At 40.4% G+C, this 25,189-nt stretch overlaps 3 protein-coding genes across 3 annotated transcripts in view; 2 read left to right on the top strand and 1 right to left on the bottom strand.

Annotated features, from left to right (window-relative positions):
* Positions 1–4,815: 4,815 nt before the first annotated feature.
* Positions 4,816–11,485, bottom strand: slc25a28 (solute carrier family 25 member 28). Its single transcript, XM_034898411.1, has 4 exons — positions 10,935–11,485; positions 8,459–8,687; positions 7,114–7,170; positions 4,816–6,659 (listed from the first exon to the last, which is right to left on the bottom strand). The coding sequence occupies exons 1-4, from the start codon at positions 11,277–11,279 to the stop codon at positions 6,118–6,120; spliced, it is 1,173 nt and encodes a 390-aa protein (XP_034754302.1). The 5' UTR covers positions 11,280–11,485; the 3' UTR covers positions 4,816–6,117.
* A 2,664-nt stretch (positions 11,486–14,149) lies between these two features.
* pyroxd2 (pyridine nucleotide-disulphide oxidoreductase domain 2) lies at positions 14,150–21,182 on the top strand. The gene is made up of 16 exons (XM_034898878.1): positions 14,150–14,373; positions 14,769–14,788; positions 14,914–15,007; positions 15,393–15,466; positions 15,560–15,715; positions 15,928–16,081; positions 16,179–16,240; positions 16,326–16,423; positions 16,523–16,664; positions 16,777–16,911; positions 16,993–17,065; positions 18,325–18,478; positions 19,450–19,601; positions 19,906–20,012; positions 20,337–20,457; positions 20,703–21,182. Exons 1-16 carry the CDS (start codon positions 14,250–14,252, stop codon positions 20,771–20,773), a joined length of 1,737 nt encoding a protein of 578 aa, XP_034754769.1. The 5' UTR covers positions 14,150–14,249; the 3' UTR covers positions 20,774–21,182.
* A 1,751-nt stretch (positions 21,183–22,933) lies between these two features.
* Positions 22,934–25,189, top strand: part of zgc:123010 (uncharacterized protein LOC641500 homolog) — an 8,979-nt gene continuing 6,723 nt past the window's right edge. Inside the window, exon 1 of the mRNA XM_034898586.1 lies at positions 22,934–23,155. Within this exon, the coding sequence (XP_034754477.1) occupies positions 23,098–23,155 (58 nt within the window). The 5' untranslated portion in view covers positions 22,934–23,097. The remainder of the gene's footprint in view (positions 23,156–25,189) is intronic.

The raw sequence follows: 25,189 nt of genomic DNA, 5'->3' as shown, positions 1-25,189 counted from the left end.
ATAATCAGACTAAAAATAGGTCTACATCGATCGGGCACAGGTCAAAGTCACCAACCAAGAGTGGGTGAGCGAGGAAGTACAAGACAACCACATCTGACACCAACGTCACCAACTGACACACATTACTACCTTAAAGTTACACACAAACACACACACACACAACAAAGTTTCTAGTGGACCTTTGGAACCCCAAAGTAATGAAAGAACTGCCAATGTTGTTGATTTGATACATGAAAAGACATATTTGTGAATGTCTAGTGACAAGAAGCTGGTTTTAATTTTCATACAGAGAATAGAAGAGAAGGTCAATATGAAATTCTTCAGATACTGACACTGCTTGCCTTTGAATTTAACTCTAGTAATGGATATTGTACATGTATGCCTTCCCACTCTCTCTTTTTCTTATCTCCTTGCAAAAGTGGGCACCCAATTTGGGCAGGACTGTAAAAAAATGGATAGCCTAGATATTTTGTTCCATGATTTTCCATGGTCATCCTGCTATCCCAAATCTACAAAGGCAAAGTAGGCTAAATACATTTTGGATATTTATATTAGGTACTACCATATCATGGGCACAAATTCTAGTAGGCCTAATATGCACTTTGTAGGTGGTAATAATTAGCTCTCAGAGAAATGACAGCTGAGATGTAATTTACACCTCTAAAAAAACAAAGCCAAAAGAAAACCAAACCACCCAGACCCAAACACACTTTTTAAAACACACACCATGAAGCGGTTTAGAATTTCACATGTCCTTTTAAGCAGAATCATTTCCGCTCTAAAAGCAAAGCCAGCACATAGACAAACAACAAGCAGCACCTTCAGTCACCGCACCATATTCACATATTCGGTACGATGTCATTCAAGGGCCACGGCGGGCATACAGTTGTTTCTTACCGTGGGTGGTTGTGGCGGAGTTGCTGCCTTCTTGATTTAAATAGCTATTTGTCATTGGAAGTTTGCCAAGGAGTGGCTTTATCTTTAAATAGCTTGGGGGCAAAGTAACGTTAACGTTACATTCATAACGGACGAGCCGTGACAATTCCCGATTGTTTTTTGTGTTTCAGCCCCTCTGCTGTTTTAGCTAGCTTAATTTATGCTAGCTATATGGCCAAGTCCTCACTTGTTTCGAGTAGCCAGGCTTCTTCCTCTTTTATCAGTGGTTTCTTTAAATATCTCGCTATGGCCATTTGCTTCAACATTAACGTTAATTATAATTTAGTTTCTGCCTCTTTTTTATTTCATTGCGAGTTCGAAATACTGAACACACCACACAAACATTTCCATACGCACTTGTCAAAAGGTTAAAGGTAAACCCCGCCCACTCTTTTAACTACTTGAGTAGTCAATGCCTACTTTATGGTATGTCACTTTACAGCCTACTTCTACAATTTGGAAGGCAAACATTTTACTTTTTCTTCACTACATATTTTTGAGAAAACTATTTTTTTGCTGATTCAGAAAATTAATACAAAACATGCATCAGCTAATAAATCATGATACAATATTATGGATTAAGGTACACTGCTGTAAGCCTGTTTAAAGTATTAGTCAGTTACATCAGTGATGTAACGTTAGCTACACATTAATGCAATATTCATAATCCAGTGTTCTAAAATGGGCCAATTAGCCTACTACTTATACTTTTGGTACTTTAAGTAAACTTGTACTTTTGTACTTTTAGTTAAGTAAGATTTTAAATGTAGGACTCTTTTGTAACAGAGTATTTTTCTACTGTGGTATTACTACTTTAAATGATCAAGTACCTCTTGCAGCACTGCATAGAACATCCTTATAGGATTGGTCAGGGTTGTGGTCTGTGGTGGCAACTTGGACCAGACAGGCTCAGTCCTAGTCTTCTAAACAGACTGACTTTCAGTAAGTAAGGAAGACAGAAAGTCAAAATAAAGCGGACAAACTTTTGAAAGACAAGTTACATCCAGTTTTTAACTGGTTGTACCTCTGTATTTGTATCACAGTATTTCTACACACACATGCACTTTTTACCCAATAACTTTTCTTCTCTTGTAAAATCAGTCTCTCACAAGTTTCAGTACTGGAGACAGATCAGTACTGGAGACAGGACAATCTCTAGCTGGCTGAGCATTAGCACACAAAAGAGAGAAATACAAATACACCATTCTAACAGTTTATGACAATGACAGGACACACATACTGTACATGCATAAATAGTGGGGGAGAGAGAGTGGGAGAGAGGCGGTTCATTAACACTCCTTGTTTGAACAGGTGCTGCCTGACAGGCATAGGTGTGTGTGTGTGTGTGTGTGTGTGTATATATACAGAGGCTAAGGTGTTGGAGCTGTCACTCCTCACAACGATTTGTCAAAGCATTAAACTTGCTGCTTTAAAAACCGACGTGTCCATAGATTCTAACTGAAGGATTTTGGTGTTTGTGTAGGCTTTTCATATTTAAGATAAGATGGAGAAGATACATTTTTATTGTCCCAAAGAAAGTTTGCCTTGGACACACACACAAGCCATATCTGTTGTTAAGAATATTCAACACAACAGTGCGTACATACATACACACAGTACACAGATAGTACCACTCCACATGAACATACTCGTAGTTAATGCACAGACTGCCACCAGCCAACAAAACAGTAATTACACTAGTGTACATAACATGTGCGGTAAGGGTAAGCGACCTCATTGACATAAAGTCACGATCAATCGTCAGTTAATTGGTTTATAGTCTGGATCGATGACAATTAATTTCCCAGATAACCGCTGAAGGTGGTAAGCAAGCATCCGGAAACCTTACCTCCTATGAGGAGATTCTTAGGCTAACAAGTCTTCAACGGTCGTTAGCATTCCATTGACTTCCATTCATTTTGGCATCGCTTTGACAGCAAATAACTTTACATCTGAACCATTTAAAGACTATTTGTCCATTGTTCATTTCTAAAGAAACATTACAATGTATAATAGGTTCCATTACCTTGTATGTGACAGTATAGCTTCGTGGCAGCCGTTTTTGTAAAAATTTGTTACATTTTTTGTCATAATCATGCAACTTACTGTTGCACAGTAGAGAAATTATTGTATAGTCAGGAATGACTCGCAGGCGGGTTGGACTTATATTAACTGTTAACTGGTTAATGTTACTTAGCATTTTAGTTAGCCTTACATATACCTACGCTCTCCGGCTCTGCAAAATTAGGAATGATTGAGATTTCTCTTGGCACAGCTACCAGAAGACTTACAACTTTTTAGACCGGTTTCTCACGTCACAGCTACGTTGTCAAGCTCAGTTGGAGGCTGCGCAGAAGCGGTCAGCACTCATCGGAAAAGTGCTTCTAATTGACTTAACTGGTCTCCGTTGAAGTCCAGGGCGTCGCAGTGTCTTTCAATGTCTGTAATTGCCTGTTCTTTCGAGGAATGATTGCAAAGATTTACAAAGAATAGTATTTACTATCTGACTGGAACTTTTTGGCACAGATTGGTGGGGATTTGCTACGGACAAAATATACACAGTGTTACACTGGTAGAAGCCAATTACCTTTAACCATGTATCCAGCTAATTTAAATAGCTTGCGTTACAGTACTGTGTGAACAGTAAACTTTATCTAATAGTTTTTGTTGCGTTTTCTTTCGCAGGAGCAAACGTTCCACCAAAACAAATTCCTTCCCGAGACTAATTTGCAGACACACCATTGCTGCGACCGGAGCTTAGTGCCGGCCAAGATGTATGTGAATGGTTTAAAAAAAAATGCAAACAACCCATGCCGTTTTTTCTTCTTTTTAGGAGTGTATGTGTGGAGGGGCCAGACCTTACTCTGCAGTGCAGTGGCAATTGGTTAACAACCTCACCTAACCCTGTTATAAGCAGACACCATTACAGGAGTTCTGTTATGTGATGTATTTTGTACACAGATGAAGATCAAAAACAATAACATTTGACATAGACGTTTAGGCCACAAGTAAGATAATAAAAGTATATACTAGCACTACAGCATTCTTCTCATACTTTATTATATCCTAAGGATGATACTTTCAAACGTGATGTACTCACCCCTACAGGTTTAATGATTCTAATGGATTCTAAATTAAAATGGTGTTGTTGACTATTGTTGGAAGTTGAGTCCCTACATTTTTTGTAAGGAAATGTATTTGACTCTTTATTCCAACACAATTATTGTCCCCGATGATTCTCTTATGTCTCAAAATCCCTTTTCTTCTCCTGCAATTTTGACCATCAACATGATCATTAGTCTTAAAGGAATAGAGGCCTGCTAGCTCTAGAAGTCATAGCATAATAGGACAGGTCTTTGTGTGATTTACCATTTTAGGCCCTAAAGGCAATATAGTTTTTCAATATCCAATCTACTTTTCAGTCCTTTTTTGCTTTTTAAGGTGATCAACTTTTACTTTACCATGCATCATTTGCTGAATTCCAAAGCTTCACTCTACCGGCTGTTTGTAGCAGCCAATGTGTCCACAAGTTTGTTTTCACTCTTACGGGTCAAAGTTGAAATCTGCACCTGTGTTCAAGACTAAACTGTACCTGCCTCAAACTAAAAATAAATAATACCTGAAAACACAAAACAAACTCACTTTGTGTTTTTGGCAGTACAGATGTGGCTTAGGGCACTGTCTCGTTCATCCATCCCATTCTTTAGTTTCTATTCAGCACAAAAACAAAGATTAAAGAATTTTTTTATACACACCCAGATTATACAGACAATATGGACTTGTCGTGTTGTATGACAGGTGAATGGGCAAGAACAATCTAACTCATCTTCACATAGCAAAGTATTCAGGACATATTTTAAGAAATCAAAAGAGGGCTTGCATTATTTATGAGCAGTGAGTAAAGCCTCACTGCACAGTCTTTATTCAATGAGTGCAATTCAGTGTCCGAAACAATCAGACATCAATCAATAAGAATGACCGCTTCCAATGATGTGTAATTAATGGGGGAACAGATACGTTATCTTGTGGGATATTGAACTCCTGTTGGGCACAGTGCATTGTACACAACTGTTGCGGTCAAGTACAGATATTGAAACTCAGTAGTTCACAAGGTGAAAACTGCCTGACAGCTACAGTTAGAAATAACCGTCTTAATATTGCCCTGGTCTGCTCTGCCAAACACGTACACAAGGCATTAATGGTGTGTGTTGGGGGGAGGGGGATTTCATATAGTGACCAAAATTATTAATAATAAATTAAACACTTTTCAGATACCCCAGAAATGATATCATAGGGAACAATCTTGAACTTAATTTGAAAATAATTTGAATCATTTATAACCAAAAGCAAAAATGGAAGCCCACATCTGGTCTATGGTTTTTCTGTTATTCTGAAACCATCAAATACTACTGGACTGCATTTAAAGTTACACATGTCAATTTATCAAGATCCACACAGATGACCGAACTCTTGCTCTCTCTTGTGTAACAACACAATGTTGTCAGCTACTATATTGGGTAAATTTGCTTTCGATTCTAAATGGCTGACATACATTTAAATTGGATCAAATAAAAGACATGTTTACTGAATCCCTGTGTCTAGCCCAAACTAGAAAGTGAACTTGTCTAGGATTACTGTGAGAATATTCTGTTATGATGTTAAAAAAGCAAAACAAATGTATTCATAAATCTAGAAAGGGGTCCGTATCAGGAGTCAGTTATAATTTTCATATGCAAACTGAAGGCATGGATGGGTGAAAATAGTAATCTGGTTCTAGAAAAGCAAATCTTATAAAACTACAAGAGAGCTAACAAAGTGACACTAGTGCCCTCTGCTGACTACCTTTCCAACTTAAACTGTTTGGGATCTTGACACTCCATTTGGACAAATGAAGTGTTGACTAGAATGGCTTAAAAAAAATTATAATACTATATACTATCGTACTGTGTAAGTGGAGAGAAAAAACATTACCCAAACCATATCTAGTCTTGAAATAGTGTAGCAGAAATACAACAACTCAAACTGTCTTTGAAGTGGTCTTTCTTATCTGCTATGTCTGAAAATGATGGGACAACTGAGGTGAATTTTAGTCAGATTCTATGTGCGTATTGACTTGATCTTCTCCTCACAGGGAGAACAGAACAATATTAGATGAGAATAAACATAGGAGATCTCAGATCTCTAAATCTCAGCCTCCATGTGCTGCGCTCTCCTCTTGTTGTGCTGGTGCTTGGTGAGTCCATACTTGAAGAACTCATAGACCGACCAGCTGATGGCTGTGGAGGGCATCTGGTAGATGATCCTCGCCTGGACTCCCCTGAAGAACCCCTGCAGGCCGCCCAGCCTGTAAACCGTCCGAAAGGCATGGGCCAGGCCTGAGATGTGTCTGTGGGCTCCTTGGCCCTGGCCCAGGGTCAGAGACTCCTGGGTGTTGAGCAGGGTCTTGCAGACATCCAGAGGTGTGGTTGCCGCAGCTGCAATGGCTCCAGCCAAAGCTCCGGACAACATGTGGGATGAGGGATTGTACTGTCTGTGGGGGTTGAGCAGCTCCTGGAGGTACTCATAGGTCATGAAGTGGAGCGCCTGGAAGGGCACGTTCATGGTGAGCTGGGTGGTGTAACTGCGGTAGAAGGCAGCAGGGCCCTCTTTCTGCCACACGGCGCGTATACAGTCCATCACGCCGCCATAGGGTGAATTATACATCTGCATGCGCTGCTTCACAACTAGATACACATGGGTAGATGTATTGATGAAGGAGAGGCCCAGATGTGTCCAGGGTTAGCAGTATGAAGGTGACAAAGATAGAAAAAGAAAAGAATTGAGTAAGTTGTTGCATGCTGTAAACATGTCTTTAAAGCACATGAAGTTTCAAAAAACCCAAAGATGTACTGTGTCACTTTGATAGCATTTGCTCAGACAGCTGCACCCCATCTAACAGCTGCACACGAGGACTCTGACCAGTGTCCTTCTACTAACATATTCGGGCAGGTGGACAAGAAGCAGCTGTAAAGTCAATATGTGAGACTGCATGGTTAAGGCCAACATGGGAAGACGGTTGGCCCAGGCGTGGCACCTGTACGTTTCTTCTCAGAAATTCCTGTATGGCAAACTTTTGTTTTGAGAAAGAAAATAGCTTAATACCCCTCCTAATTCTGTGGTGAAAGATGTTGTTCTTACCTTCCGCTGGGTTCATGACTGCATCGTGAAGCAGTGTGGCCGCACACCCAGCTGTTCCTGAAACAAATACACCTCATAGTTACTAACAATTAAGATAATTATGAAGAATAAAGAAGGAAAAGAGAGAATGCAGTAAAAGGGCACAGAAATGAGAATGAAAAATAAGCTGCACTTGCAACAGAATGAATCCCTTTGATCATGTCCCAGTCTAATTGCTTAAAGCTGCAGAGGTCATGCTGAAAACAATATGTCATTATAGCAGAATTGTGCAAATTCAGAAAATTGCATAGGTGTAAGTAAATTAGAGATCACGCCTGACTTAAAACAGGTGGCCCAACCTGAGCAAAGAGAGACACCTGGTGGACGAGGCAGTTCATTGCTCTTTTGAGAGGTTTAGACCAAAAGCTTAAAAAGACAGGACCAGCTAGGAGAGAGAGCAGATGAGATGGGAGAAAGAGGACTTACCCAGCCTCCCACTAAACTGGAAAAGAACGAAGAGAGAGAGAGAGAGAGAGAGAGAGAGAGAGAGAGAGAGAGAGAGAGAGAGAGAGAGAGAGAGAGAGAGAGAGAGAGAGAGTATGGAGAACAAGGAATAAGAAAATGGTTGATATTCAGAGCAAGGTTTTCAAATTGAATCTTTGTTTGGAACTTTCTACTTGTAGCCAAGGTTACCTTTCTGAACCTGACTCACATAAGAAAAACGGTTTACCTTTTCTAAAAGCCAGTGACAGGCCTAACACTTCCTAACCCTGATTTTTCCACCAAGAGAGACTGTGTTGCGTTCCGGCAGTTTTGTTTCGGCTACTGCCACACCCCATACCGCAGCAGGAGCGTCTCAGAAGCGGTAAGTTGACTGGATGTTTTCGCTGTTTTACTTCCTGCTTGGCTGTCTGAACTCCCCATGGCTCGCGTATCTTTAGTGGAGTGGACAGCCGCTTCACACACGCTTCTGGGACATGCCGCGACGCGGATATCACGCTTTAACTTGAATTTCCGTGATTGCTCATGGGGCACGCGGCACCTCCGGAACGCAGCACAGACGTGCCTTGTGGAAAATAGGGGTAACAGTGTACAACTATAGCCACTATAGCTAGGAAAAGCTCTTTCCAATCTGATTGTCTGTTGTCTGATTGTTGTTTTTTTAGAACTAGTCAGGCCATGTCTGTGCTATACACGGATTAGGCCGAGTCAGCAGCTCCATCGAAATCACACTGATGGTGTTTGGCATTAGGGTTGGACAAGTCCTACATATCAACCTATCTTAAAGTATCTCAAAGTTGAGATATAGGATCTGTACATCTACAGTACATCTCACTGTTAATGTGTAATGTATGTTTTATGGTACCATTAGCCAAATGGCTGTTAGCCCCTGGGTGTATGACATCACTTAGAGTCTTTTTGAGTTTCTCATAGCTGGCAAAGTAGAGGGCATGGGCAGGTCCCGCTCCAATTGCCGTTACATTCAGCCCTCTCATTGGCCGCCAGACTCCCTCTGTGGCTACAATTCGGCGAAGAGCATCCATCACATTCCTGTAGCGGGCTGCGGGCTCAGGCTGGAGGCTCTGCATGCGTGTCTAGAAAAGAGGAAAAGGTGAATGTAGCAAAGTCAAAGTCAACAGTGTTTTTCCTTCCTATTTACCCACCAGGGCTCAGTATTAAGTTTAGTAATATCTTTACTGAATTTTATATAGAAATAGAATGTCACTAATAATTTAAGTCTTGGCATATGTCTGCCTTATATAGCAAATAATGGCACGGCAATGAAGAGAGTCCTAATTAGACTGCAGTGTAAATAAGGGGTCAAAGGGAAATGAGGTGTTCGACATTGTGTGTGGTGTACATGCAGAATTGAATAGAAGGAAGTATGGAGTGACAAGCTCCAAGGTCACAAGAGGACATAGGCTGACTTCCTGTGAACTCTTTTTTCCTACTGACCCTGAAGCACACATTTCTCTCTTCCTCTTAACACACACACACACACACACACACACACACACACACACACACACACACACACACACACACACACACACAAACACTGACATAAATCAAAAGATTATAAAAGCATGACCCAAGAAACAAGTGCAAGTAATCGGTGTTGCTGTAACCTGCCATTTGGATGTAGAGAGCATTGCCTGGAGTCGCACTGAGTAAGCGTGTCTGTCTCTGAGAAACAAACAGTGACATTATCTCTGAATACCAAACTTCCAGCTGAATGGACAAACTCTGCGGACAAACTTTGTGCCTAGTGAAAACACCACATCAACCACTCTTTGGAGCAAACCCCGAAGACTTCTTGATTTCTTCATTGACAAATTTAATACTGTATTACTGTAATTCTAAAACTGTAAATCCAGTAATGTGCATAGTGCAGTACAAACACTGGCAGACCTAGAAATGCAACACGCTTTTTAAAATCCACAACCAATTACTGGGATTAAGGATGCTTTTAGGAGCAAATAACAGCCAATTCTAAACTATAATTACACAACAATCTCTTAAGTGAGAGGCTTATTGTACAGGAGTAAAGTCTTTATTTGGTGTAGGGGAAAACATCTAGATAAAAAAAAGGCATATGTCGGATGAATCTCAAATATTTTTTCAGTTTTCTGCAGATTTTTCTGTGTAAATGTGTAGCTGTTTAAGTGCAGTAGACTTCATTTTGCATGCTGCCACTAATCTCTACTGGAAAGATGTTGAGATACAATAGCAGAGTAGCAGGCACTGATTACATTCTGTAAACTATATGAGTAAATAAGTATTGTCCAGGTTTAGGGCTGGACAGGCGGCAATAGAGTAAGGCTACAGGTGGAAGAGACATGGCTGTACAGCGTTTCAGTCTGACATTAACAGCTGACTCTACTAAGCTCATTGCCACTTGCCCCATCTGTCTGACCCTGTGCCTGCGTTATACAATGATAACTGCTGCATGGTCCCATCTAGTTGACCTCTTGGCTAGTTTATGCCTCTATTGCTATGTTTAAGTTAAAAACTAAATAAACTTATACTTAACATAAAAAGACCATATCGTAAGAAGAACTGTCCTAATGAAGTTGCATGAGATCGCATGTGATCAAAAGACCTTTGTATACAATTGGTTATGGTAAGTGAAACTGTGCAGCCAGACTTTATGAAACTAGCAAACTGTGTGTTAGGAATGTAGCAACAGATGGACTGAAGGGCCAAAATGAATCAACGTTGCAGTGTAATTCATTTAAGCTGTGTGTGTCTTGTATTGTAAGACTAGTTACAGAAGGTTTAAGTTACTCAAAACAACATTAAACCTTCCCCCATTGTTTTGTAAACAGAGTACAGCTTTGGTCTCCCAGAACTACTGTTGCAGCTGGAAATAATAACGCATTCCCCTTATTAAGACTAACGTTAGCTAGTGAACGTAGCGTTAGTTAACTTCCGATACACATTAATTAACTACGTAGGTACTAACCTATTGGCCTGAGGCACTGACAACATATTGATTTGATGTTTAGCTAGTAGTTTTACTCAAAGACCAAATTAGGTCGTGTTTGACCTTGCTAAAAGTTGTCATAACTAGCCACTAGCCAAAGTTTGTAGTGCTTAATTTATAAAAGCATGCTAACAAGTTAGCTAGCTAGTAGGGATGTATTGAACACACTGACCTTGTCCTTACAGCCGTCAGTACTGCAGCGTGTTAAGGTTAGCAAGTAAGCTAATAAGCTATGCTAACAAACACGTTGGTTACAAGAATAACGTGCACAGAACACAACAGAGATCAGGCTGTGAAAGCACTGGACATTCATAAAAGGTTGTGGGTCAACTGGTTAGCCACAGAGCTGTGCTACCTTGACACAGTCGATTGGGAACATGAGGCAATGCTCCATGATCCCCGCCACGGCTCCAGCCAACATGTGGGTGCTAGTGGAGGCTCCCTGTGGCAAACCCTCATAGTCTGGTTCAGTGTCTTCTGTTTGTGCATCTTGTGCACTACGGATAAAATCAACAGTCTGTAGCTCCGTTTCCCCTCCGATCCGGGGTGTCAGGCTTCCCACGATACTTTCCGAAACTCCCCAGAATCTGCCCCCCAGCCATCGAACTTCTGCCCCGGCAGATGCACCAGCAACCCCGGTATCATTGCCTGTAGTCTCCGCTGTCATCCGACGCTTTCTCACAAATCCATCTGCTTCCATTAGAAAACAGGTTAAATGTTCGGTATTTAGGCACGCATACACGGCGTATTGTGAGTGATCGCAGACCTGAAGTTTTACATTCCCGTGTGGTGGTATGGTATCGCAGAGTCTTGCTTGCTAGACAGTTCCCCGCCTCTTCATCCCTGCTAGGTCCAAGCAGGAAGGGAGGCCGCGGCGGACAAATACAAACCGATGCCATAGCCCCACTACAGGCCGCGATGAGGAAATTGTCTCTGATTGGTTACTATGCCCAAGTCCTACTGACACTATTGGGTAATGGACATGCCTTTCATGATGATAGCATTTTGGTGAAGACTTCAAACCCAGTTATGTGGCTCTCACTGCCAGAACTAAAGTTATATCTGTTCAAGTAATTTATGCTTTTATCTTCTCCAGACTTGACTACTGCCTTTCTGACAGCAACGGAAAGTCACTCTCGCACCTCCAACTAGTTCAGAATGCAGCAGATCAGGCTTCTTACAGTTGTTTTTGATTGCTAGACGACAGTGGGCACAACTGGAATCACAGGTGCAAAACTCCAACTTCAGTCAGCACTGCAGCAGTTTATATGGACCAAACTCTAGTTTGTTTTTCATTGCTTGAACACAGTTTTCAAAGCTCTACAAACTTAACCCACGGCTTAACATCAACCCACACAACACTGTGGATTTACAGCATTTTGTTAAAATGCTAAAACACGGCTGTCAAAACTGTTAACAGAATATATTTCTGTCTGGTGCCTATCAAACACCTCTTATTTCAATTGTAGCTGAAAGCCTAAGCAGGTGTCATGTTTTATACTACTTAGTGAACATACAGGGTATTTATAGAGAGAACGCTCAGAAAGGCTTTTTTGTACACACAAACACCAAATAAGAATTAAACAATTATCTGTTGGAGAAACAAGTAAAGATACCACTATGCCCAGGTCAGATGTCCAAGGTTATATACAGCTAGAAAAAATTTGAAAAACACTCAGCCGTTACTATAGTAAAACTGCATTCTTACAATTTAGAAAGCAATGGAGGTGAAATTGAAGCAAACTGCTGATTTTCATTCCTTCATGTTTACCTTACATGAAAATTGGAAAATGTTGACAACTATATATTTTCTTTAAAGAAACTATCGAGTAGTGTGAAGTCACTCAAATTGTCCAAACTGTAGAGATGAAAAGTTAGTAATTTCTGTATTGGTGATTAATGCTAGTGTTTTTAGTGTCAGTGTGTTCTGAGTGACAGTGTGTGTTACCTCAGTGAGGACTGTTCATAGTGTTTTGTGCACTGAGCCTGTTTTGAGTCGTGTTAAGAGTTGTGTTTCTTGGAATGAGTTTGGCAGGAGATGTGGAACGTTCAGCTCAGGTGACTATTGCTAATACAGACTGTAGTTTCAGTTTTGCACATGTAGCTTCAGTTGTGCCTACTGTTGCTTAACAATTGTAAAAATCTGTACTGGTTTTAACAGATGACAGCTCATCACCCCAATCCTGGCCTCTCTCCTATGGGTCCCTGCATCTTAAAATCAATTCTAAATTGAACATGTTCAAGATGTCCTCAGTGTAGCAAGATACTCACAAATGCACAGTAACACCTTTTATGATATGCTAGCTTATATTTGATAATTAGTATTGCTAAAAGCTGACAGATAAATGTCTCCAGGCTTAACATCTTCACCAGTGAACCTCTCACCGTGAAGGAAAATGGCTCACTTTTTTTTCTCCAGAAAATGAGGTAATTGTGTTTTGGTGCGGCACTGTTATAACATAATTACATTTTCTCCTTTTATTGCCTGGGAGAGCCTTCAAGGGCTGTAGTGTTGAATTTCTGCCGACAAAGGGGAATGATGTGTTAATTTCTGCTTACAAGAACAAATTCTCCTGCTTCTGATCTAGTTAAGGTTGATTGGCTGTTGTCCGCAGACGTTCCTTAAAGAAAAAACCAAGCAGAGAGCCTATCAGGATAATTTCTCTTCCCTGAAACTAATACTACTCTAATACACCAAGGGAGAGACATGTTAGGTCTAGCAGGAAACTCTAGATCACCATAACACCTCATTTTATTCCCTCCACCAAGAGAGTGCACAATCTATATAAGCCTCAGGAATTATTTTACACTGTCTAAGCAAAACATAGTCTAAAATCAACATTATATAGACAAGATGAGACGATAACTTGATTCTTTTCTGCTGTGTTTGGTTGTTTTTGTACCAATTAACACCTTGATCACTGGCTCTGTCTACTCCTTGGACTGCTGCTCAGGCCCACAGATGATCTATGGCCTCTTATCTTATTAATGCACAATAAGTGAACCACTAGGCCAATATGACATCTTCAACAGCAGCACTAAGAAACCATTATTTGTTAAGAGCTCATCTTAAATCTCTAATGGTTGGCCCTTACTGTGAGATGACTTGAGCCCAATCCCTAAACCAACTGAGAGAGAGAGCTTCAGCTGCAATGTTTCAATAAAATATATATATTTTTTAGATATTTTTTGTAGGCCCATATTGTCAGTGAAAACCGAAAACAAACGCCTTCACAAACAAGTCCCATGTGCATTGATGAGTTAATGTTTTTTTCACATTTTGGTCACATTGTAGTCTGACATATTTGTACATTTCCCAAAAAAGTCTGGATAATAAAGTCTGGAGAGTTGTGGAGTTTTTTTCATGAATGCCCATGTCTTAAGTCATATTTTACAGCACACACACACACACACACACACACACACACACACACACACACACACACACACACACACACACACACACAACACACACACACGCACGGGTGTCGTGTGTTGCTTGCTGTATGTTGTGTGTTTGTGGAAAATCTTGACACGAGGCTTTGGAGCTGGATTAAATAGAACAACTGCGCCACCATGTGGACAGTGTCTGAAACCGGATCTTGCCTAGACTACTTAAGGCAGCAGCAAGAGAATAAGGGAGGGATTGATGTTATAACACACCCTTGCAATGGCTACAGCAATGTGGACTGGTCGTGGACGGAGGGCTGTGGCTATTGTCGGGACAGTGACTAGATCCAGATCCAGCCACACCGCTTTAAAATCCCAGTATGACGCTCTGGTCATCGGAGGAGGTGAGATCTGTGGACTGGGCAGAAAAGTGCAGAAAATACAGAGGCTATGCTACAGCATTACATAATAACTGCATGCTCCACGCAATAGTGACACAAAGTTTTCGCTAAGTTTGCAAAAGTAATAACGTAGGCTATTTGACCCTTCAAAGAGAAGTGGTTTGGCTCTGTCTGTTACATACATGTGTGTCTTACAAGTGTTATGCAAGTTTCATCTGAATTGTTCAACGTTGGATTAAGTCAACTTGACTGTAAAAGTATGGAGAGCAGCCTGCACAAAGTGCCCATCTACAATGTTTTTGAAACTTAAACTATCAATGATTTTTGAATTTTCAGTAATTTCTACGGGATAATTGTATTTTTAGGAAAACTGTCTGACATTGTATCTTTCATTGCAGGACACAATGGACTAGTGGCAGTGAGTTCATGCATGTTTCCCAACACCTACATTATATAGTTCAGCAACTGGGTAAAGGTGATGTGAATTTGGCGTGTGTGTGTGTGTGTGTGTGTGTGTGTGTGTGTGTGTGTGTGTGTGTATAGGCTGCCTATCTTCAAAAGGGAGGACTGAAGACAGCAGTACTGGAGCGCAGGCATGTGCTGGGAGGAGCTGCTGTCACAGAGGAAATTTTTCCTGGTAGGGTGGCCTCTGACTTGGATACAATCCTGGCTCGACCAAGGTCATAAAGGGTTGGTTCGCTCAAATGTCCCCAAAAAATAAATAAAAAAATACAACTATTGCTCACCCATAGTTGCATCTCAATGCACAGATACTGTATATAGGGAGATTACTAACACGTTTAATTAACGTGTAATATTTGTAGACTGCTAGCAAATGTGCTGTTAGGGGTTGAATGAATGTTGTGTAATCAGCGGGAGTTACACACAGTTTTGTAACTATTATTTTTCACTTTTACAAATTTCTAATTAAAAACAAGGTGTTAATTTGTGTTTTATTAAGTCATGCTTAAAAGGAATGTATTATTTTGTCCTTGTAAGAGTAACAATACTCTCGTGTTCAGGTTTCCTCTTCTCCAGGTGTTCCTATTTGCTAAGCTTATTAAGACCCCACATATATGCAGACTTGGAGCTCAAGGTAAACAAAGCAAAGTTGTAAAATATTTAAATTCTGCATATTATGAGAAGGCTTAAAGTAGTTGGTCTTCATTTTTTGTTAACATGTTTTCAGAAATATGGGCTACATGTGTATTTGAGGGATCCCCATGCTTTCACCCCCTTGTTGGAGGAGGGGGTGAGCCGTGCTCCACCAAGGTCTCTCACCCTGGGCTCAGATATGGCCATGAACCAAATGGAGATTGGCAAGTTCTCACAGAAGGACGCTAAGGTGATTTTAGCATTAGGTCAGCCATAATAAATGGTTGACTGTATTGTGCATGTCTCTGCACTTTAAACTTCAGCGCAGATTTAAGCTCTTGTCACAGTGGAACTGAAGAAGTTCTTCATTGTCCCTCCACCAGTATAAAGTTATTCTGGCCTTTTTTCTTATAATCCCTTTGCTCATCCCCATCTTCACCCCATTCTTTGAAATGTACCCAGGCCTTTCCAGATTTTGTTGCACACCTTGAGAAGCTAGCGGGAGCTATCCAACCTCTTTTGGATGCTCCTCCTGTTGACATTCCAGGTGTTACCACTAGATCCCTAAGGAAGAGGCTGGCTGCAGCCAAAACACTGATGCCTATTGTCAAATGTGGTGCGTTGGTGGATGTGTGCTTGAGAAATGATCTTTTATATTATCTCATTTGGTTTTGCAATAAATAAGTCATGGTGTTATGTTTTTGGATTTAAAGGTTTGAAACTGGGCAGAGACATTCCAGATTTTTATGAGATTATAACTGCTCCAATAATGAAGGTTTGTCACAGCTTCCACTAAGTTTGGCATTAATTGGGGTTTTCTATTGACTGCATTGTGACTAATTCGGTTTTTGTTGTTGTAGATCCTCAACCAGTGGTTTGAGTCGGAGCCACTGAAAGCAACACTGGCTACTGATGCTGTGATAGGAGCCATGACCAGTCCAAGTAACCCTGGTAGTGGGTGAGACACATTTGATGATGCCATGTGGCACAAAATAAACACATCTACTGGTAACTATAGGTTTAACCACCTTTAATTAACATGGACTTTGCCTTGAAGGTATGTGCTCTTGCACCATGTAATGGGAGAGCTGGAGAAGGAGAAGGGAGCATGGGGTTATGTGGAGGGAGGCATGGGAGGCGTGTCTCAGGCTATTGCCAGGTCTGCTCGATCCTATGGTGTAGACATTTTCACTGAGAGGGTAATATGGTTTTGATTAATTATGCTGATTTTGATGCACTTTATTTTGTGAAAACTAAATTCTAGCATTGGAATTTTGGTCCTCCTTATGCATAAACATTTATCCTTGGCAGGATGTAGGACAGGTCTTGGTTGGTTCAGATGGTGCTGCCAAGGGTGTGGTGCTAAAGGATGGCACAGAGATCCACAGTAAAGTTGTTTTATCAAATGCTACCCCTTATGTTACCTTCAAGAACCTCACACCACAGGTAATATGTAGAAATAAACATTAAATGTAATCATGGCACCAGACAATATGATTTATATGTGGCTTCCTGTTTTCATTCTAGGCTGCCCTTTCTCCGGAGTTCATCAAAGCCGTAGATCAAATAGACTACACCTCACCTGTGACCAAGATCAATGGTAAATCCGTTCTGATTCTGTCATATTAATTGATTTTATATACTAATCTTTCATTAGCTGGTAGCTCTTGTGTATTGACCATAGACTGTATGGTTTGACTGCTAAAATACATGAATATATCAATCGTATCCAAAGGTGCTGACTGTCAAAATAAAATAAAATCTTCCCACTCCTGAGATAAAGTAGAGACCATTTTCTCTTTAAAGCTGCCTCAAAGCATGATTACGTTTACTTTCACAGTAAAACGTGATTTATGCTTCTGCGTTAAATCTACGCTGTGGCTACGTACGTATGTTCATGGAGACACGGACTCTGCACCATAGTCTGACGTGTGACATACTCTCTGTAGCGTTACATTTCCCCGTACTCATTTCCTGTTTCTGCTTCTCCATAAACAACATGAAATCAAGGAGAGAGTTAACTTTTCCTTCTCCAGATTTCCTACTGTGGTCAGAAAGCACAGGGGAGACACTTTGTTTACTCTCACTATACCTCTAGAGTCGCTACTCACTCTATAAGCCACAAAGAGATCGTTTAGCAAGAGGGATCAACTCTTAGTTGTTCATTATTGAGTTATGTCAGTATTTTTACAGTGTGAGATAAGTGGCCTGTTTACATGTACGTGGATATGCTTCTAAGACTTAACAATAGTAAGCAGTGTTAGGCCCAACATATTCCTTGCAGTGAGAGTTGCCCTAATTGTAGTCTAGCTTTGCCAGACTATCCTCCAAAGCGTATTGGAGGAGAGTCTGGCTACTCTACATAGCATTTGGGGATGGGAAGAAAACATGCTCTGGTTTATTGGCATTTCTTTAAACCATTCCCAACCAACTTGGGTGGTGCTAAGCACTGGAGAAAAGTTGGGGTGCCACTGCAAAATAGACTCGGAAGGAACATGTTTTGGTGGAACGTGCACGTTTAAAAGTTGTATAGTCATGCAACAGAAAACTCAGATTTGCCAGATAGTCTAGCTAGCTGTCTGGATTTACTCTGCAGAGATCTGAGCAAAGGTTAGCCATAGTCCTCATGAATCCACCGGAGTTTAAAATGCCAACACAAAGCAAGCCCAAGGCAACCGATATCCGGCCAAAATTAGTAAAATCCGAGGATACACTGTAGATTACCCCAATTGTAATTCAAATATTTAAGTAAGCTGAAACTTAAGCACCCACCATAGAAAAATAAAAATGGATTTAAAAAACGACACAGAGCGCATTCCATGTAATTTTCTTTGTTCTGACCTGTTTTATATTTTACAGTGGCAGTGGACAAGCTACCAAACTTTCTAGCATCTCCCACACCAGATGATAAACCTGGACCCCACCATCAATGTTCCATTCATCTCAACTGTGAAAGCGTGGAGCTCCTGGAGACTGCATACAAGGAGGCCATAAATGGACGTCCCTCAGCCAGGTTCAGCTTCAGACTTCCAAGTGAACACTTTAACACATAACACGTTTTCCTCAAGTAAGGTTCAACAATACACTCAGAAACCAAATTGACCATACATGCTTAAGACTCAACTGGAAGTAAATATCACAGGCATAGCACTGTAAAATTTGTCGTATATATCTTGACATAATAATATGATGTGCCTTGTAGTAGATATTTTCTCCATTCATTAATGTCAACATAGTCCCGCATTGCCAGACCAATCACAATTGTCTGGTTAAGCTCCGCTTGCAGCGACAGTGGCTCTGCAAATAGTCTCTGGATAAGCAAACACACAACCCTAATACCATTTCCTGCCATAATTTAGCGTGTATATGCGTTTAAGTAAACCGGTTAAAATTGCAGAAAAACTCCTTTCCCATTGTCAATAGATGAGTATGCTTGTCTGTTTTTTTCCTGGTGTGTCATGTTTGACGTCACAAACGCGCTGGAAAACAGGTGTTAACTTTTCCTGCTCCAGCCTTCCGGTACAGTGCACAAAACTGTACACTCTGCTGAACTTGATATCAAGTTAATGTATAACTAAAAAAACGTAAACTCTCCTCCTTGAGGGGCTCCATCCTCAAATGTTTTTAAAATATATTCAACTTTGTGTCACACCCCTTTAGCCTCTCTGATTTACTCATCTTCAACATTTGTATGTATGTTTCAGAATGATGAAGATAGTTGGAGAACAACTAAGTACAAAATAGGATGTAGTCTCTAGCTGATATTTTGCCTTGGCAACTATCATGTTTTTCCCCAAATACAGATTTAAAGTTATTCTATTGTATCAAATGATTTAAAAAAAAGTGCATATAGCTGCTGTAACTGGGGGGGTAAACATCTCCCTAAATGTTTACAGTGTCTGGATCGTCCCCTGCCTGTATCTTTAAAACATTCTTTTATCTCAAATTCCCACCATCTCGTCTTATCATGCCCTACTGCTGTAGACCCATGCTGGAGATGACTATCCCCTCTGTGTTGGATCCTACTCTGGCTCCCCCTGGCTGCCATGTGGTGTCACTGTTCACCCAATTCACCCCCTACCACATAGAGGGCAGGGAGTGGACCGACCAGGACAGAGAGGCCTACGCAGACACTGGTTTGAAACACAAAATGATCAAAGAGCTCTAGCAGGCTGTGCTTAAGGCTAACCTTAAATTGATAAATATAAATATAAATATATATATATATACGGAATATGTATTTTTTTACATTGTGTGATAGTAGAAGAGTTAGAAAGTAAAAAGGTTATCCCAAAATGAGACTTATATCTTAAGGCTATACCTTTTCTTTAAATGTGTGTGAGATTCCAAAATTGGTGAACAGTGTTTACCGATTTTTACAATTTAAATGTGTACTGATTAACCTGCTTTAGTGATAAAAGCCTGTGTTTGTCTCTACAGTATTTGACTGGGTGGAGCGATACGCACCAGGGTTTAAAAAGTCAGTTGTGGGCAGGGACATCTTGGCTCCACCTGACCTGGAGAGGATCTTTGGGCTCACTGGAGGGGTACATACTCTGTAGACATTGTAGAGCTGGGCAACTGATTTGCTTGACACAATCAACTGTCAACTGGATGAGGAAGGCATTTGTGTACTCTGCAGTGTTCTGTTGTTCTCTATCTGCTCAGGGACAGACCTGTTGTATAAGCAGTTAATGGTTACAGACAATTTTACAACAACCCATGAATGAGAATCAAAGTTCATATCCGCTACATAAAGTGACAAACTCACATTTTTTACATATTACTGTATGAGGCAGTCATTAATCAAGGCTACTTTTATCATGACATTATATACTATATGAAGAAACAGTTTGGTTTTGTATTTACAGAATATTTTCCATGGATCAATGTCGCTGGACCAGCTCTACCTAGCCCGACCTTTGCCCTCTCTCTCAGACTATCGTTCACCAATTAAAGGGCTGTATCTGTGTGGCAGTGGCTCTCATCCAGGTTAGCTTTTAATGCTCAATTCTCAGCTGAATATTGCATTCCAAATGTGGCTGTTGGTTGTGTATATTGTAGTGCAAGCACAATAATTGATGTTAACTTGTCTGGAGTTAGAAAAGCAAAGTTAATGACCCTTAATGCATTAAATAAGTCACTTGATGATGTCAGGTGGCTGAATAAGCTATTACTGATTTATCCACACAGGCCAAGACTGACTACTTCTTGTCCATTTTATGCATTTTTTTTAGGTGGTGGTGTAATGGGTTCTCCCGGTTGGAACGCAGCGCTTACTGTCATGGCTGACCTGAAGCGTCGCTGAAAGATCTGATGCCATCAGTGTGTGGTCCGCCCATCAGTGTGAATTTGACTGATTTGAGAAAATAATTTCAAAACTCATTCTAACTATCTATCAGATCAGATGTCTCCCCACCACATTTTGTTTGTTAGGATATCTGAAAAGAAAAAGATTGATTCAATAATACAAGTGACATGGGATGAAAGAAGAGAGGGGAGACTCAGTAAAAGAGGCTTTTAGGCTCTTTATACTGTAGATCGTCGGTGTCAAAAGTCCACTAGTCAATCATTCCTGGTGTTAAACACTAATGATAAATCCATTTAGAGAATAACTGACAACTAGTCTTAATTAAATTAACTGTTAATCTAATGATGGAAATGAACCACAATAGGACTTTTTACAACTTTGTATGAATAAATTCAAAGGATATCAAGCTACCGTTTTTCATTTTTTTTAACTATGCATAATGATCATTGGTGTGTTTTACATGGGATATTAGAGAAATGTCATAGGTCTTTTTTTCACAGCTGAATATTTTGACTTGTCGTGGTAGGAAAACATAGGTGTTACTAATAACATTGACTATGGCTCTGTTGTATTCAGATGTCCCATAAGGCTCAGGACCCTGAAACTGAAGCAGCTAAATGGAATCCAGCCATCATTCATTTTATTATTTACACCTGTGCTTTTCCTACTATGACATGTCAAAATGTCCCTCTGTGAAAAAGCACACTGTTCAGTGTTTTTTTTATAAACGTGAAAACAACAAATTCATGTTGTAATAAAGTTAATGTTAGGTGACTGTTGCCTAATGTGTTTTCTACAAGTTAAGTAGGCCTATACTTTGACAGAAAATTACTTTTATATTTATTTTACTGATGCCTGGGTCTGTCCGAGGTATCTGCCTAAAAGGAAGTTTTTCCTTGTCACTGTTGCACTAAAAGCTTGCTCTTGGGGGAATTACTGGAATAGTTGGGTCTTTGTAAATTATAGACTGTGTTCTAGACCTGCTCTATCTGCAAAAAAGGTGGAACGCGCAACCTTACCCCTGGGTCGGATTAACCATTAGGGTAACTGGTCACTTACCCAGGAGCACAGAACATCTAAGGGGCCCTGGGCATCGTCCAATATTATGTTAGATAAACGCATTCTTCACTTTCCTAATTATATGCAGATTTTTGCAACTTACGTAAAAAACAGTGTCTGTAGCTTTCTGCGCAGAAAGCAAGGACGAGCTTCTGCGGTGTGGTGGCCAGGGCCTGAAATTAACACCCAACCGCCTGCCAAATGAGGGTGAATTTTGCAGTTGGAGGGTAACACTGTCAATCTACCTGCCACACTGGCAAGTAAGCAGTGAGAATTGAGTGATTCAGACGTGTAACTATCAGTAAAAAAGGGTACGCAGCTGCTTACAAACCCGGACCAATCAGGGGCCCCCCACTACAGCACATGATGATGACGCAATGGGCATGAGTGGGCTACCATGAATAGGACAGGATAGGATCATAAAGACACAGCAATTTATGTTTTTTACTTTTATGAGGCAACATTTATGAGGCTGTTAAAAAGTTACAGTGGCATGTGGTCAAAAAAGGTAACTTCAGGCCCTGGTGGCAGCTCTGCATCCCGACAAAGACTGGAATGACTGAGCTGACCCAGAGCCTCTGAAGGTGAAGTCAGTTTTCCCTGGTGAAGTTTAAACTTGAGTCTTGTTGCCCGGGGTACCGGAAATTGTTAATCCGGCCTTGCTTCACAAACACTTGTCACACTCATAACGGCACCGCTACATGACGCGCGACACCGCCTCCTAGTGGCTGAAAGATTGAACTGAAAACGAATTTCTTTTATATGTTCAGAACATTTGAAAGTAAATACAAGAATAGAAAATACATACAGTAGGTACCAATAAATATATATGATGGGGGTGTTCCATCACATTCACCACCATTACACTTGTAATAAACATCAAGTATCACAATTATAAATGTCATGTTATGACAATAAAATGTATATCAATTCAATTAATAATGCAATTATTGTTTTTTATTAATATTATTATCATTCTTCATAAACGCTAGAAGGCATATTTAAATGTTATTCTCTGTTGGTATTAACTCACTATACTATTAGACCTGAAAGGTTCAATAATTGATAACGGTGTCCTGTCTCTTTAAGACGCAGCTCAGGGTGGATCCAGCGTCGGCGTTTGACGCTCAGGAAGTGGACTAAACCACCAAAAGATTCCCGCAGATTCGATATCGATTGTCCCAATGTTACAAACGTGGTCACACTGACTTAAACAATTGTTTAAATATTTTTGTGTGGGATATTTGAGACGATAATGCTGGATGGTTGCTCTCATGAAATTCACCAGAGATATATGCAGGCTGTTGGGACTCGGGAGCGGTAAGAAACGTCCCACTTTTTCAAAACTTTCTAAACTCGACCACAAGTAAAAAAGTGATCCCGAAAGCGATAACGAAGTGCGTGCGACAATGAAACGGTGGATATTATCTAACACGCGGTTTATTTAACCGTTTATTTATGATAGTATGACAGTTGTCTTTGTCGAGAAGTTCAAATTTACTTCTTGGTTAACCAATGAAATTTCCCCTCTTGTCAGTTACACCCTTGCTTGCACCACTTCCAAGTTTGCGCAGTCGGTGCCATAAAGTTGTTGTAATAACGTAATAATCCAAAACACTTTTTACAAACTTTTACATTGACGACGCCAGTAATAACATCACTTACAAGTCTAAGTATGCCTTATATAGCAGGGGATGTGCGTAAAAGGCCTAAACTAATACAGATTAGATGTACATTCCACAGTTCATGTTGGTATGATAACAATGCCTTAAATAAGTGGCAAATGCCTTGTAGCCCAGAACTTGCGCAATGGTGAATTTAGAGTAGTATGCTTGAGAATCACGTTATGTGTATTAATATGTTATGTGCCCACACTTGTCATGTTTTTCTTCTTGCTTCTTCATATGTGTTTGATTTCCATGTAGTGCAGGCTGAACTCTGTCATGTCACAAACTGTCCATGCCAACTTTGTAAACACTCATCTGCATCCAAAACAATGAGATGAGTCACCGAGTCAGTTTGCAAAATCACTTAAAACCACTGACACCTGATTTAGTTATTGTGTAAATGATAAGGCTATGCTCTCTCTCTCCCTCCTTCCACTCTAATCCATGATTACACACGTATTTACATTCCTGTTGAAAGAGCTCACCATTCAACTCAATACTAATTTAAGCAGTCTCCTTGAAGGGGAGAGGCTTTTGTCCATTGATCTCGGGTCTTTTATTTGTTAGGAGGACATTCCATTATATATAGTTAGGATTTAACAAAAAACAGATTCAGCTAATGGGATGGAGCTGCACGTTAGCAGTGGTTGGTCCTTGACATTTGAGTAGTGAGCCATACACAGATAGATACAATTCCTTCCACTTTCTATGTATGTTTTGAGACATTAACTCACATTGAAATTGTAGACTCTTTACCAAAGCCAACAACACTTGGTGCTACAGATCTATGTAAAAAAGTGTGTGTAATGTAAATGGATGGATGGTTAAGGCAGTGACTTTTTGTTGCATTTATCATCACTTTCTAAAGTATTGACCAGATCCCCAGTACCATATAGAATATACATCATGAGGAAGTCCAGTGGCTGCTTGTCTTCTTTTTCCCCACAAGAAATGTAATATGCCTAAAAGGCAAATCAGTATTGAGAAGTAGGAGAGTTGCAATCACTCACATCAATGCCTCCTGAGTCACAACATGAGTCACAGACCAAGTAACTTCTCTGAAACTCTTTGCTGAACAAATAGAAATCTGAAACCACGGAAAATCTGCATGGTCCGGTGTTTTGCTTCCTTTTGTCTTTTCATTTGTCTGCTGCCGATATCAGCTCCGTAGTTCTGGTTTGATCAGACACACACACACAAACACGCACGCACACACACATCACTTGGCAGTGGTCGTCATATTCAACCAAGTTTCTGAGAAAAAAAAGATACCGTTCTGTTCTCAAACAGCAGTGTCCAAGGCAACTGTGTGTTGCATGTTGGGCCTGTGATAGCAAAAAAGTTTGAGTAACTAAAAAGAAACTATTTGAATTAAAAACTCTTCTTCTTCTTCTTCTTGTCTCATGTTGAGCTTTCCTGGCTTTTTTTAAATCAGAAAGTCACTTACATCTTGTACAGAACAACATTATTGAAAAGCATCACATCCTATGTTAGTATTAAGCTATATCTAGCTGATGGCTACATCGTTACTGGCTGATAGAACATAATGTGCTTGAAGGTATAGTGAGTTATGTTAATCCAATACACTTTTTGTCAAATTCAGTGAATATCGCTTCACGGTCACCTAGCTTTATATTTCCCGGCCGGCCAGTGGTTATCTGTCGATAAGTCTGGGGGGGGGGGGGGG

The sequence above is a fragment of the Etheostoma cragini genome, chromosome 17 (genome assembly GCF_013103735.1).
Source record: "Etheostoma cragini isolate CJK2018 chromosome 17, CSU_Ecrag_1.0, whole genome shotgun sequence".
Classification (NCBI taxonomy): Eukaryota; Metazoa; Chordata; class Actinopteri; order Perciformes; family Percidae; genus Etheostoma; species Etheostoma cragini.
Note: the sequence above shows the minus strand (reverse complement) of the source record. Positions and strands in the feature narration are given on the sequence as shown.

Excerpts from the sequence above, each read along its gene's own strand:
- slc25a28 (XM_034898411.1), bottom strand. The coding sequence starts at position 11,279 with ATGGAAGCAGATGGATTTGTGAGAAAGCGTCGGATGACAGCGGAGACT. Across the intron at positions 8,688-10,934 it reads TCCCAATCGACTGTGTCAAG|ACACGCATGCAGAGCCTCCA; the intron begins GTAGCACAGCTC and ends CCTCTTTTCTAG. Across the intron at positions 7,171-8,458 it reads TAACAGCCATTTGGCTAATG|GAACAGCTGGGTGTGCGGCC; the intron begins GTACCATAAAAC and ends TATTTGTTTCAG.
- pyroxd2 (XM_034898878.1), top strand. The coding sequence starts at position 14,250 with ATGGCTACAGCAATGTGGACTGGTCGTGGACGGAGGGCTGTGGCTATT. Across the intron at positions 14,789-14,913 it reads GACACAATGGACTAGTGGCA|GCTGCCTATCTTCAAAAGGG; the intron begins GTGAGTTCATGC and ends GTGTGTGTATAG. Across the intron at positions 15,008-15,392 it reads CACAGAGGAAATTTTTCCTG|GTTTCCTCTTCTCCAGGTGT; the intron begins GTAGGGTGGCCT and ends TCTCGTGTTCAG.